This window comes from Daphnia pulex, chromosome 7, assembly GCF_021134715.1.
Source record: "Daphnia pulex isolate KAP4 chromosome 7, ASM2113471v1".
In the NCBI taxonomy this organism is placed as follows: domain Eukaryota; kingdom Metazoa; phylum Arthropoda; class Branchiopoda; order Diplostraca; family Daphniidae; genus Daphnia; species Daphnia pulex.
Window position 1 is genome coordinate 9,775,995 of NC_060023.1, and position 13,670 is coordinate 9,789,664.

The 13,670-nt window shown below is 41.0% G+C and overlaps 2 protein-coding genes, 1 long non-coding RNA gene and 1 other non-coding gene across 5 annotated transcripts in view; 2 read left to right on the top strand and 2 right to left on the bottom strand.

The window, feature by feature from the left end:
* LOC124198154 (probable G-protein coupled receptor No9) overlaps window positions 1-4,277 on the top strand; it is a 32,376-nt gene extending 28,099 nt beyond the window's left edge. For both annotated transcript variants that reach the window (XM_046593850.1, XM_046593849.1), the window contains 2 exons: window positions 2,137-2,929; window positions 3,006-4,277. In XM_046593850.1, the coding sequence (XP_046449806.1) occupies window positions 2,137-2,929; window positions 3,006-3,358 (1,146 nt within the window). In that variant the 3' untranslated portion in view covers window positions 3,359-4,277. The remainder of the gene's footprint in view (window positions 1-2,136; window positions 2,930-3,005) is intronic.
* Window positions 4,278-7,087: 2,810 nt separating this feature from the next.
* Window positions 7,088-7,195, bottom strand: Trnat-cgu. The gene is made up of 2 exons: window positions 7,160-7,195; window positions 7,088-7,123 (listed from the first exon to the last, which is right to left on the bottom strand). It is a non-coding gene; the product is annotated as a tRNA-Thr (tRNA).
* A 427-nt stretch (window positions 7,196-7,622) lies between these two features.
* On the top strand, window positions 7,623-9,716 carry LOC124196599. Its single transcript, XR_006875759.1, has 4 exons — window positions 7,623-7,674; window positions 8,703-8,796; window positions 8,916-9,028; window positions 9,093-9,716. It is a non-coding gene; the product is annotated as an uncharacterized LOC124196599 (long non-coding RNA).
* LOC124196598 lies at window positions 9,693-13,427 on the bottom strand. Its single transcript, XM_046591742.1, has 9 exons — window positions 13,275-13,427; window positions 13,114-13,204; window positions 12,794-12,960; window positions 12,615-12,723; window positions 11,317-12,537; window positions 11,089-11,249; window positions 10,838-11,020; window positions 10,685-10,769; window positions 9,693-10,619 (listed from the first exon to the last, which is right to left on the bottom strand). Exons 5-9 carry the CDS (start codon window positions 11,936-11,938, stop codon window positions 10,003-10,005), a joined length of 1,668 nt encoding a protein of 555 aa, XP_046447698.1. The 5' UTR covers window positions 11,939-12,537; window positions 12,615-12,723; window positions 12,794-12,960; window positions 13,114-13,204; window positions 13,275-13,427; the 3' UTR covers window positions 9,693-10,002.
* Between the last annotated feature and the right edge of the window lie 243 nt (window positions 13,428-13,670).

The following is a 13,670-nucleotide window of genomic DNA, read 5'->3' on the forward strand; positions in this document are numbered from 1 at the left end:
CTGAGCCTGTCGACATGAAGCGAGGGGGTTAGAAATCTGAATTGGAATCCAATCGATGCAGGAATATATACGGAACACATAAAAGAGGAACGTGTACACATTCATATAGAGAAAAAGGGGGAAACAAGATCTTGCCTGTATCAATCGCGTTTGAATTGAAGCGACCGGCCGGAGAGAGATGAAGCGGCTCCATCAGCAGCAACTGAAACTCTTTTAGCATACTTTTATATTCCTTCAGTCTTTTCTCGGGTGTTTGAGAGACGTAGCCCGGAGTGCCATTCTGTAGATGAGAAAAATGTGTTCGTTAGTGCGGGATCGAATTGTATAGGCGCCTAGGCGGGATGCTAAAAAAACGTGGGAAATTTTTGATTTGGTTGAAATAATAATGATTTGACTCTCACTGCTGCGTCGGTTATTAATTTCATATAGAGATTCGTGTGCCCGTGTAGTACTATTAATACCTCAGAGGTTAAACCAGTCCGGGGTGAATTTCCAAATGGGCATTATTGCGCTTGAAACACGCGCTCACGATCCCGAGAACGCGGGGGGAAACAGAACAGGTGAATGTTCACAATTTCTATCGAGTGTCGGTTGAAGCCGACGAAACAATCGATATCCCCATGGCAACCGGAGGGAGACGAGCCTCATTAATCTTAGATGCATCAAGTTTAAATTGAAATTCATTTCAAAGTTTCAAAGACATTCGACAGAATGTGTCAAAACTGTGCCGGGTACACGTCTGACGAGTTTCAACACGTTGACAATTGCACGCGCGCCGGGGGGGCATTGAGAATTTGCTAATCTGAGCGGAATCAATATGAACGGGTGCGCTGGCGTCGATTATACACGCCTTCGTACACGCCGGCCACCGGGGTTGCTGCCAGAGAGAGAAGGTGCGGCGAGTACGCGAATCACGCTGCTCGGTTGCTGTGCTTTGCAGACGCGTGAAAAGTCGTGTGGAGAACATCCGCCGCCAACACGTTGGGCGTTGAGCGACGCAAGTGTGTAGAGATGCGGAAATGATTTCCAGGATGTAATTAAAGAAATCAACTGAGCTGTTAGACAAAAACGGAAACCCCCGAAAAGTTTCCGTCGTGAATATAGAAGATGCTGCCGCCGGTGGGTGGGTGGGTGCCAGCAGTTGCGAATGTTAATTAGATAGTATGTATATCAATTCCAAATTCTTTTTGATTTCTTTCGGGTTAAAGCGAGTAGTAGGAGTAGTAGTGCGCCAGAGGGCAAATCATATTTGGTAAAATTCAGTTTCCTCTTTTGCACGAAGCTTCGTGAGTTCACCAACTAATCCCATATCACTGCACCTTTTCATCCGGCAACAACCCAGGAAAAAAAGAGCCTAGAGCAAAATTGTCCATATTATTCCGGGGTAGTATAGAAATCTGATTTGATCAGTTGCATTGATTTCCCGAGCCCAGCCATTTTTTTTTCATTCTAAGAATATCGGGACACACACAAAAAGACGGACGTCCCGGGATTGAATGGCGCAATCGTCCGACGGGACACGCGGGTTATAGTTGTCGCCGCTCAGCTTGGCCATTTGATTGACAATTGATGGGCGCCAATAGAGTCGACTTGTTTGGCTATACTACCCGCGTCAAGAAGCAAATACACAAAATGGTGTACACGGCAAAAAAGATAGGGACCACCACTTTTGATGGAGGCCAGCAGCGATCGCAAAAGTTCGTCGCGTTTGCAATTTCCTCCATCAGTGTTTTGTCAATATTGGCAGAAAAAGGGAAGAGTCTTATATATGTAAAAAGCCGTTCATTTTTCGAACCTGCCTCATCTCGATTTCCTTTTGTCAGCTCCTCTATGCGAGTGTGTACACTATACAATAGAGGTTATCACGCTCACGCATGCGGAAAAGAAAAGAGCCTCTTCTATTTTGTTGTCTGGGTATTGGCGATATAAGTTGCGACGTCAGCTGGAAAACAGGAAAAATACGCCGAGGAAACAAAAGAAGGAGCTCGCCCGTGGGCATATAAGGAGAAATCTCTCTATGTACAGTTCGTGATTCATTCGTGTCTATTTATCCATTGCGACAATCTCTTTGATACGCGCCCAACCGTTTTGATTATTGATGGTTCGAATTTTTGTATTTTTATTCAAATATGACAGGAAGAAGGCGGAGGATACGGGCGACAGTGCGTGGAGAATAAAGAGCGGCTGACGTTGAGGATTCACAGGGGGCGGTCGGGACAGAAACCGTCGGCCGCTCTGACTTCGGTCCTATTGGCTAAACATGGTTGCCCTCCGGGACTGGGCCCGGCTCTGGCCGGCCTGGCTGATCGTGATATCGTCACCCGTCTGTCTGACAGCACGACGCCGGCGGCGGTGACGGTGGGGACTGGCGAAAATCCAAGGATCGATCTCCCGCAGATTACCGTGACGGCCGCCACTTCGTCGATCGAAACCGATTGCGACTTGTGTCGCAATGGCGAGCAGGATCGGCTCTATCAGCAGCAACAGCAGCAACAACAGCAACAACAGTTGCAACAACTCCAGCAGATGCACCAGCAACAGCAGGCTTCGTCCGGCTTGCGGGAGAACGTGTCCAACGCCTCCCAGGCTTACAAGGTCCTGTACATGGAGACGCCGTTGTGCAGTTGCGGGCGGATCAGCGGGACCAACGGCCGGGCGTCCAAAGCGGGCAACAACAAGCGAAGCGCTTTGGAAATTTTCCAGACGGGCGGCAACCACGGCAAGAAGAACAACAGGTCCAAATACAACGGTGGACACCGCTGTCTGGGTCCGTCTCCCAGGATGAGCGGAGGCGGAGATGACGGAATTGATCCTCTGGGATCGGCCAACAACCACAACAGCGCCAAACCCTTGAAAATGAACCGACGCAGCAACATCAAAGCCCAAGTGAAGCGGTTCAAAATGGAGACCAAAGCTGCCAAGACATTAGGTAGATACGACGTTACGTCATACACTCGATTGTTTTAGACTAGACGCTCTAATTAATTCTGATTTTATTCTATAAGGAATTATTGTGGGTGGGTTCATCGTGTGCTGGATGCCGTTCTTCACGATGTACGTGGTGCGGGCGTTTTGTCCGCAGTGCATCCCGTCGGTGCTGTTTTCCGTCCTCTTTTGGCTGGGCTATTGCAACTCGGCCATCAACCCGTGCATCTACGCCCTTTTCAGCCGCGATTTCCGCTACGCCTTCCAGAAGATCGTCTGCCAGTGTCTGTGCACACGACGCTCGCACGCCCAGCACCTCAGCATCATCAAGATGATGGTGCCGCAGGGTATGATCGCCGGACTGGGCAGCGCTGCCTTCAACACCGACGACTCGGATCCTTACGCCAACGATCACTCGGATCAATCCAACTGATGAATTTCATATTTACAATTGAAGCGATGATCAACATTATTTTAAATTCAATTCAAAGAAATTCCTTTTTTTTTAATTCTTTGGTTAACGTTTGTTTAACTGGGAATGGTCACGAAAATGCACACGATATTATAGGGTAGATGATAAAAGTAATTCGATGGCGAAATGACGACAAACCCCCTCACAAAGTCTTAATCATTCCTTGTAACAATGTTTTGATTTGAACTTTACGTTACCTCACTAGTCTCTCTATTATAAATAATTACATTATTTGGTTGCCAAGGGAGTAATTATTCTTTTAACAAATCGTTTCACGCAGGGAAAGAATGTAGCGCAAACAAATCAAATTATTTGTCGATTGCATCAATTATGTACATTTTTACTATTATATATTGCATAACAAGGTAAAAACACTTTTCTTTTCGTTTGAATCATTTGTTATCATTTCCCATGAATGTTTTTCGATGTTTCGCATCATATTATTGACACACACTGGTGTTTTACGTACACACGAAATGCGTATCGAATTTCGTTTGGGGGAAAAACACCGATAGAGCTGTTTTAATCAACACCCTAATTAAAGTCGATCCTATTTCATGAGAAACCCCCCGCTCCCTTTGACCGTGATCACGTCCCCCCCCCCGTTCGTGTTATAATCGATGTGTGTACAGTTTCATAACAAGTTACATTAGATTGCGAGAGAGGCTAAAAAACAAAATTGTTGTAGAGAAAAGAAACGTACATTTAAAAAGTGATGTGCAGTATCAAAAATCGCCGGAATCATGTTTCTCTTGATGTAGACTAATTTTTTGTTATTTGAACGGAGAACCGTGAGATAATTTATAAATGGTGTTTAACCCTCGCTCCCCCCTACTTGTTTTAATGCGTTTCAAAATAAATTACACCCCCCAAAGTCACACACACAATTCAATTCGTCTTTTGAACTCGGTTGTATATATCCGACAGCTGTTTTATTGTCTATCTATTACGCTTTTATTCACCAGCTATACACATACAGGAGTCGACAAAGAATATATATAAGATTGCTTACAGCACTTCTGTCTGTTTAGAGTCTTATATTTCGGTTTCATCTTGTGACGGGTACGTATCGAGTGGCGCGCTCTCCTCACACCAGAACCCGTGGGAAATTAAATCGACATCCTTCTGTCTCTCTCTCACTCTTCCGTTTTTCTTTCCTTTTTATTTTTTTGATTTAATAAGAGGAGACATGAAAATAGCTGGCGGACCTATCCGAACGGCGTGTTGGTATTTTGTATTGAAACTAAAATGTATTGAGTTGCGACGTCATTGATCCCGCGTGTCACGACCGGCAAACAGGGAGAGCCGAGCTCGAACGAAATAAACGGGTACATAGAGGACACTCTCGGACTCAGGATCAAATATGTTCAAACATCTCGTAACATCAGCAGAAAAGTGCAGATGGAATTTCCAAGTTTCGGCGTATGCGCAAACAATCGCAAAAGGTCAAAATCACCAATACCATAGGCTCTGTTTGCTTTTGTCATCGAACTTTAGAATTGCTATTGTTGTTTATGAATCGATATGTAATTCAGACTTGGGGAGGGGATAAAGATGAATGCCAACACTCGTTAAATATCTATACCAGTTCTTGTGCATAGAGGAAAAAAGAAATCAATCCTCCCTGCACAGCGTTCGCACAAGGATATAAAAACAAAAAAAGTTATTCAAAGGATCAAGATGATGATGAAAGTTTTTCCCTGTGAGTTTTTTTTCATTCGTTTCCAAGCGAAACCAAACACCAAAGAAGAAAGAAGAGAGTCGAGAGGGAGATACTTAAAGATTTCGTTTCAACAAAAATGTCGATGCATAGCACTTTAAAAAGAAATGAATGTACCCACGGTGAAAACTTCAAAAGGAAAACTGAGTGAGAAGCGATGCGAAAGGGACACACATGTGCACGACCCTTCATTATATAGCCAACCGAACTTTCTTGGCCATCAATGACCGAAAACTTGAGCACACACACATCACACAGATTCCAGTGATTTCTTTAGATCCGCACTCGCTTGTTTCCCAATGTGCTACCGAGCGCAAAGCGGATGTTGTCCACCACCAAGTGTTTTTCTTGTATCGTTAACAATCAAAGTTTTCAGTGTACGATGTTTATTCATCACGGACGATGAATTCGTTTGGTCCGGTACGCCGTTAATAATAGCCATGTATCATTAATTTGATAAGATGTTCAGCCATTTAAATAATAATCATTCAACTGTTTGATGATATAAGGGCAGAGCCAGAGGTGAAAAACATAATAAAAATCAACGAGATAAAAAAGGCGCCAATTTTTGAATGTGCGTCAGCTCACACAAGTGATTGGATTTGTTCCAGGAGATTGTGTCGCCGCCGACAGGCTCACCCCGTAAAATAAACGCATCCGTGAGACAACATGACGTCACACAATCTTTTAACCAGTAGGTGGTTCGTGTGTGGCTAAATTGAGTCTCGCTTCCGTTCGACAAACTGTTATTAGGTCGTTGGCGGGACTTTTAAAAGCCGAGGGAAAAGAATGTTCGTTCCATTTCCTCCGCTTGTACCTGAATTCTTTAAAGATAAATAAATTGACCTTTTATAGTTGGCCAGGATCGATACGCAGGATAGGGGGGTAAATAGATACGCAAGTGCGTAGTACCGCGTAAAAAAAGGGATTGAATTGTAACCCCAAATTGAATTTCAATATCATCAAAAGAGGTTGACTGCTGGATTGAGGTTGGTTATATTGCATGCTGGGAAGGATGCTAATGTTATAGAGGTTGGCCAGACTAGCAGTATAAACTATATAGGAAAAGACCGCGGGCAACTTGGCTATTTGATCGGGCACAGTCTATAAGATGGCAGTTTCAGGAATATAGGGACACTTGATTAATGGATCAGGTTGGAGCTCGAATCACTTTGATAATCGAATAATTTACCCAGACTATACACATCCCTTCCCCCCCCTGCTGCCCGGTTGTGTAGTACTATATCAAGTCACATGAGGAGCCGAGTGGACGGTTATTTCAATCATTGACCCAGACTTGTGTCCACCTGATTCAGAAATCAAATTAGAGTATAGAGCAACTAATATCGGATAGTAGATATACATCTAGGGATCACGAAATCGGCTATCCTATGATGCGTATAGAGGTGGAATGTATACCGAACGTGTCGACCATCTACTAGACTCTGGGGCGCATGTGAACGCTATTGGTGTCTTGAATATCTCCCAAGTAATCAATACTCGAACGAAAAGTTTGGGCCTTCAAACTTATTCCAACTGAAACTAAATGTCGCTTTGCAATATTTTTAAAAAGAAACTTAACTTTTTTAAATTTTGGTTGACTAGTTTACGTTGGATTTCGATTAAATGTATCCCGTTTGATGCCTTGATGGTCGCCGGATGCCAGATCGAGCGTGTCCACTTGTGTTTATGGAACTGGAAAGTTCCGTGATTGATTAAGCGCCGCCGTTTCCGGGAAATCAGAAAGGGACTGCACGGCGGGGCTCTCTTGAATGGGTCCTGCACCACCCGTAGTGCCATCAGTAAATCCGGTATTGATTCAGACGCAACCACATTCACTATCGTCGTCCGAGAATGTAATAGAAAAGAAGACTGATTGAGATGTGTCAATTTGTTCGTATCGTTTTCAGACGATTCATGTTTAGATAATTATACACAGAATTATTGAGTTATATTATAATTTTGATTGCTGCCTCCTGGGAGGATTGAACTCCCGACCTCTGGTTAACTTTGACTGCTATGTTGATGTATATTTAACTTTATACGAGACCAGCGCTCTACCACTGAGCTAAGGAGGCGATGTTTTGCATGAGCAGTTGATGATTGTAGTCAGGTTAAAATATTTCGTTAAATTTTGATCAATACCTATAAATCATCAGTTTGATGTTTAGCACGTAGCGCACTTTACGTAAAGCCTTTCGGCTCCCAAGAGGGTCCTCTGGAGGGTCTTATTCAGACTTCCGCCCGATGAATTTTCAGAGTTTGATCGACTCATACTCTCCAGATTTTTATCTTGTCTGTGGTAGGGGGCTTAGTGTAACTTGTTGAGACAAACTATTTGATACTGAATAATCCCGATCCGTTCAGCGGTTTTCAAAGCGTGGAGAACCGCTTTTATCGTTTTGGCGGTTTGAATTTTTAGGGAAGGGGTCGATTTTGAATTCCCTGGAAAAAAAACAGAAAAGTGTCGTCTGCTCTTCTTTTGTTTGAAAACTTTTAGTCAGACGAAGTTAAGACAAGAAGCAAAACAGAATGATGACTCAAAATTCGTCTGAAGGTAAAATTAAATTTGAAATGATTAAATGTATTGCTAAGATTTTTTTAAATGTTTTAAGTCACTCCGGAAAGCAATCGTGTTGTGTTGATATGTGAAAACTGAAAACATCTTGGTAATCACAACATTTCCTTTTTGCTTTTAGAGATTAAAGTTACATAATTGAATTTGAAAAGTTGTGAAAAAGACATATGTTGTTTGTCAGAAAATCATTCCAGTGTTGGTCCTGCAGAAAAATCACAGTTTTTGTGGGCAACAATCATGTTGATATTTAAAAAACATGATAACAAATTTCTTAAACTTTTTGTGCTGCATTGTTATTCATTGTATCAGAGACCCAGAATTTGCATGTGTACCGGAGTAATTTTAAACATCACTTGTAACAATACTGCAATGATTTGCTAACAAACAACCTATGTTTCATAATTTTGACTGTTGAATTATTTTCAAATTCAAACATTTCGAAACTTTAATCTCTAATTAAAGCAAAGCTACAACTAGAAAATTGTATGACCAAGGGGGACCTGCTGCCACACACCTTCTTGTAACCAGGGGTCAGTTAACCCAAAATTTATTGTTTGCTGACATAACAATTGACTGTTTGACATCCATTCTACAATTGTTTGCCGTATCGATTACCCCTAGTTGTTCAGAGGTTTCCGTGTCTTATACACGCTCAACCTCCTTACGCAGACTCTCCGCGTTTGTAAATCGTCCTCAAACACCTCTTCCATTTGACGTTGTTTGTGTCTTTCGAAACATCCAGAAAAAACAAGAAAACTACACATTTTTTTTCCTTATTCGACTGATGTTTCAAAACAACATATAGACGATACGCTTCGAACCGTTGAGAAACTTTTTAAAAAATCTATATTTTATTTGAAAACCTTACGTAAAAGTTTCAAATATCCTATATACCTAACGTCATCAAGCAATTAAACCGCGATCAAGTTACGTGTAAATAATGATATCGTCGATCTGGGTGTTCTTAGAAATGTGAAATCTATCTGTTTTTGTTGTTGCTGGAACAGGTTGACAGGTCACAGTCGGACAGGCCATATGAAGTTCCCGAGAAGAAAGAAAAACCATTTCCAGATTATTCCCAAATGACCTTTCCTTGCCACCGTAAGAGGAAAAGAAATACCACCTTTAATTAACTTCCCCATTTAAAAAAAAATAATAGATTTTATATTTTACCTATTACAGACTTATTTTATTAATAGACTTACTATTTTATTTTACAGAAAAATGGAAGAGAACGCTACAGCAAACATACGGAAATGTCTTAATTGTTTACTCTTTAATGAATATCGATCCCAATTCACATCAAGTATTTGCCTTCGACTGCTTGTAGACGGTAAATTAAATCTTGTTGCTATTTTTGAAATTTTAGTTTATCTATTCATTGTTTGTTTTCAAAGAGAGCGTTGGATTTTCTTTAGATCATAACTCATCTTTATCTCGACGTTCAATATTCACCAACGAAAGTAGCGCTCTACTACACGAGGAGCTAACAATTGCCTAATTGACTCGGAGAAATCAGAACTTTGAACTCGGATTCAGGAACTGGATCTGAGCTTCCCCAGTTCCACCTAATTAAGAAAGGAAACTAAAGGAAATTATACTGCAATGATCCGATTGCTTCTAACCTTACCTCTCGGTCAGATTTCAGCAAGTGAACAGTTACATACCATCCGTGTTTCTGTATTGCCTTTAAGAGCATAAACCCAGGAGCAAGATGAGAAAGGAGACGACTCGAGTTTCAAAAGAAACCCATACAATCATCTTGACCCTGGACGGAAAGTGGTTCGACGCGTTTCGTGAGAATCGTGAATTAAAGCCGAAAGGGTGTCAACAGATATCTGTGAAACAGATGCAGAATGGATATGGTACTAATTTTAGCAATGCGTGGGAGCTGTTAACCTGTAATACGCCTCCGTTATACTATCAAGAGACAACTACATACTCAAGTGCCATATTCCCTCGGCCCAAAAGGATTAGAATTACTCGGAAAACCTAAATAAAGATTTCTTTCTCAAATATAATTTGACAACTGAATAGACTTTCACATGTTTTCTTACAACTTGACATTTATCACGTACAAGTTCACTTTCATTTCAGATTTAGCAACATCCATAGATGGAAGATGGATGTTCAGTGCCATTCACAGACTGCTGTTTTCTTCACCGACACGAAAGAAAGCCCAACTGTGTCAAAGCAAATACGGGGAGAAGAATTACCAATATATAAAGGTAGGGTACAAAGCAAAGTTCCATAAGGGCTGTTGGCACTGGCCAAGAATAAGACATTTACATTTGGATGTGCCGTAGACTATGCATAAACTGGGCTTCTAGCTAAAAACTGGGTATTATCGCTACAATAATTGGGAGCAGTTGAGCTGACGGGAGAATTAGAGATGGATGGGGAATCGTTAACAGTGGGGCTGACGGGAGGAGTCGGTGTCATTTTAACAGTTTCACCCTGAGAATCGGTCGATTCCTGATTTACATTCGTGTCTGCTAAATCCGCAGTCATTTTTGAATCGCGTGACGTCGGAGACTGGAGGGGGCCACTGAGAATAGAGGACTGATTTTGCTTTTCTGCTGAAGTTGACTCAGCTTCCACAATGACAGGGGATGATATGTCTCCTTGTGTTGTAACTGGCTCCGGTAGTTTAAGATCTTCTTCGGTCAGAGTTGATGTTGCTTCAACAATAGTCACTGACGATATCTCTTCCTGGATTTTAACTGGTTGCCCTGACGATGTCATCTCATCACCGGAGGGCAGCTCTATTGTAATCATTTCCTCAATGTCGACGGACGTCACTACATTTCCTCGATTTGCTTCTATCTGAGCTCGAAGGCAGTGCATCAGAGCGGGTTCAGGACTGTCTAAATCGGTTACTTGACTAGCCGCTTCACTCAATTTGCCCACAAAATTTGGAAGTCCTGAAAATGAGAGCATCAAAAAGTGAAATTTCTTTTACTCCCTAAAATTATACAATAAAATATACCTGTCATGGCAACCCAAGTCGAGACCGAGGAAGGGATAGACAAACCAGGGTTATCGAAGTATGTCAGAACAAATTCAGTGCCAGGCTGGAAATAATTTAAAACACGGTATAGATTAAAAATACACTGGGAAAATTTTAATAGACAAATCTTACTTTTTCAAAATCAATGAATGGTTTTACTACCATATAACTCCAGTACTCTGTGACTCGATGCACTGATTTGTTGACTGGGATTGAAGGATGAGATGTGGCCAAACTAGATATAACACACACATTTTCTTTGGGAATGAATGTCAGCTTCCTTTCGAACACATAATCACGATTTGCAAATGGTTTCTAAAATAAAAAATGATAAAACCTTTTGTTAACAGGACATTTGATAACAAGACTTTAATAAAGGTTACCGGCCACCGCATTTCCCAATAGACTAGATCAGTATTAGTTTCTTTATTTTCTTCTATAATCTTGAGTTGAGTTGCTGATGTATCCCACTGCTTCCTGAAATTAGTGTCGAGTTGGGCACGGAGAAAATCCATGGCTTTTACCGTTTCAAAACGTGCATACACTGCAAAAAGAAAAATAACATTAAAGGTAATTTTTCATCCATGTTGCAAACAAAATGTGCTACTTACTTTTGTATGCATACAATCCTTTGTAAGTCTCATGCTCCTTTCTCCATACCAGAGTATTTGATCTTTCGATAAATGGTTTCCAACCATCTACTTCTGTGTTTGAAGGTTTACTATCTGGGCAGGTGCAGTAAATAACACCTGGTATTTTCTGATCAATTCGTAGTCGTTTTTGACATGACTTGCAAGTAAGAGTTTCAAGTGTCAATTGCTTTATGAAAGCCACATCACTAGCAAGATCTTCAATCTGCTCGTCCCGCAGAAAGCTGTCTTCCCAGTTGTAGACAGAGAGGCATGTGGCACTAAGTAGCATATCTCTATTTTTGGTAACTAAACGTCCAAAGTCTACAAGCACTACCTGAATTAGTCTGTTTTCCAGAAGGGTACCAAATACTGAATTTCTGGTACATCTTCCAAGCTTGAATAAAGATCTTAAATTACGATCAAAGGCACGGAATAGGCGAGCTCCAAAGGCGCTGAGAAATGGATTTGGTCTACTATTAGTGCTATCGCTCGAAAGGCTTCGATTTAATAACATCGACTCTTGATTCAGAGAAATTTTCGATGGTATGCATTGCTTTAACATAACATTTGAGCGTGCGTAAGCTTGGCGAAAGTTCCACATTTTTCAAATTAAACGAAGGTATATACTGATTTTTTTTCAAATTCAAACCATTAGGCCGTGGTTTTCATTTTTCTAATTTAATAAACAAACCGGATAAAGATAAACGAACTTTCACACATGGCTATCGTCGCCTGCTAAATAATTAATGCGTAGTTGCCACATCAGTCAGATTTCAGCCGGCGGGAAATGTATTGAAATTTGAAATCGAAACATTTTTTCAAACTTTTAAAGTAGCATTTTGATTATTGATAGATTAATGCACATATTTTCCACTTATATCGATGTGGGTGAATTTGCACTGAAAACCCCAACCGTCTTTTGATTTTGTTCAAGAACGAAAACGGCCACACCGTCAAATTGGTCGTTCCGCTGCTGTTGTACGTGCTGGGATCCAATGGCTCGGATGTAAAACTGGAACGTCTCGTTAATCATCATCGGATTGGATATAATCTCGTTGATTCGAAGGATATTTCCATCAATAACTAGGCCATCTTTCATTATGTCCGATGTGCCTAGCTCATCAGTTATATGGCACGTTTTATTGGTGTCCTCAACGTTGATAACTTGAATAGCCGAACTATTTAGACCCGTAACATTGCCTATCATACAATTTTTTATTGTGTTATTATGTAAGCGTAAATATAGAGATTTTTATTTTCAAGAGATTCCAACAAACCTTGAACATGAATAGAATCGAGAGGGGTTGCCTGATAAATGAGGATTTCTCCGGCAAGTTCAAATTCGGGTGACTGAACTGGGCACTTCCACGCATAAGCTTCGTTTACCTTATTTAAAAAAAACCGTTCTCCCTTATCAACATATATGATTCTTTTTACAAGGTTAATTAACGCTTACTTTGATGCACTGCGGAACTTGATTCCAATTCCAATAAGGAGGTGAGTCGCACGTGATGTAATGTGTGGATTGACCGTCTGAGAAAACGTAACCAGGTAGGCACACTACCGTACCATCCTCGTAAGACACAGCAGTGTTGGGTTTTGGCGTTCCATCACGGCAATAAGCTGTTTATACAAAAGTTCATAATATTTTTAAATAGTATAGGTTTAACGAATAATTACAGAAACTCATTTGCTTCACAATAAAAAATCTACTTCATCAATGCTCTAGAAAAAAAGGAAACCTAATGATGAAGAAATTGAAGACTTGTAACTAACTTGTTTTGTCGACGATTATGAATATTATGGCAGCCAGAGCGATAGCTACCGAGGCTGTCAAACTGAAGTAGAGCACTTTTGTCGTCACCATCTAATAAAATCAAATACAACATTCAAATAGTGACAGTTCAGTATACAAAGCAGTTCACGAAAACGCCTACCTTGAATGCTAATGGATTGTTTGTTCTTCAGCAAAAACAAATAACAGAATCTCAATTACTAAACTGTGTCTATAGTCTCTGAACGATTAGAAAGGTGTGTCGTCGATTGCAGCCAAATACGCACTCATATCATACGCACTCACAAGGTGCTGATAAGTATGAAATAGATTACGATCCTGTGCACGCAACATAAGTTCACCTTTTTCAAATGACAGTGATAAAAACGAAGAAGGTACCGGAGACTTCAAATGGCAGAAGGATTTCACGCTTGTGGTTATATAAATGTTGTAAAAGTTTTTACGATGCAACAGATAAAAACAAAATCTTTTTACATCTTGATTAAAGGGACATCCAATTTCCCCCTAGCAAGATAAACACATTTGTTATGCTCCGCAC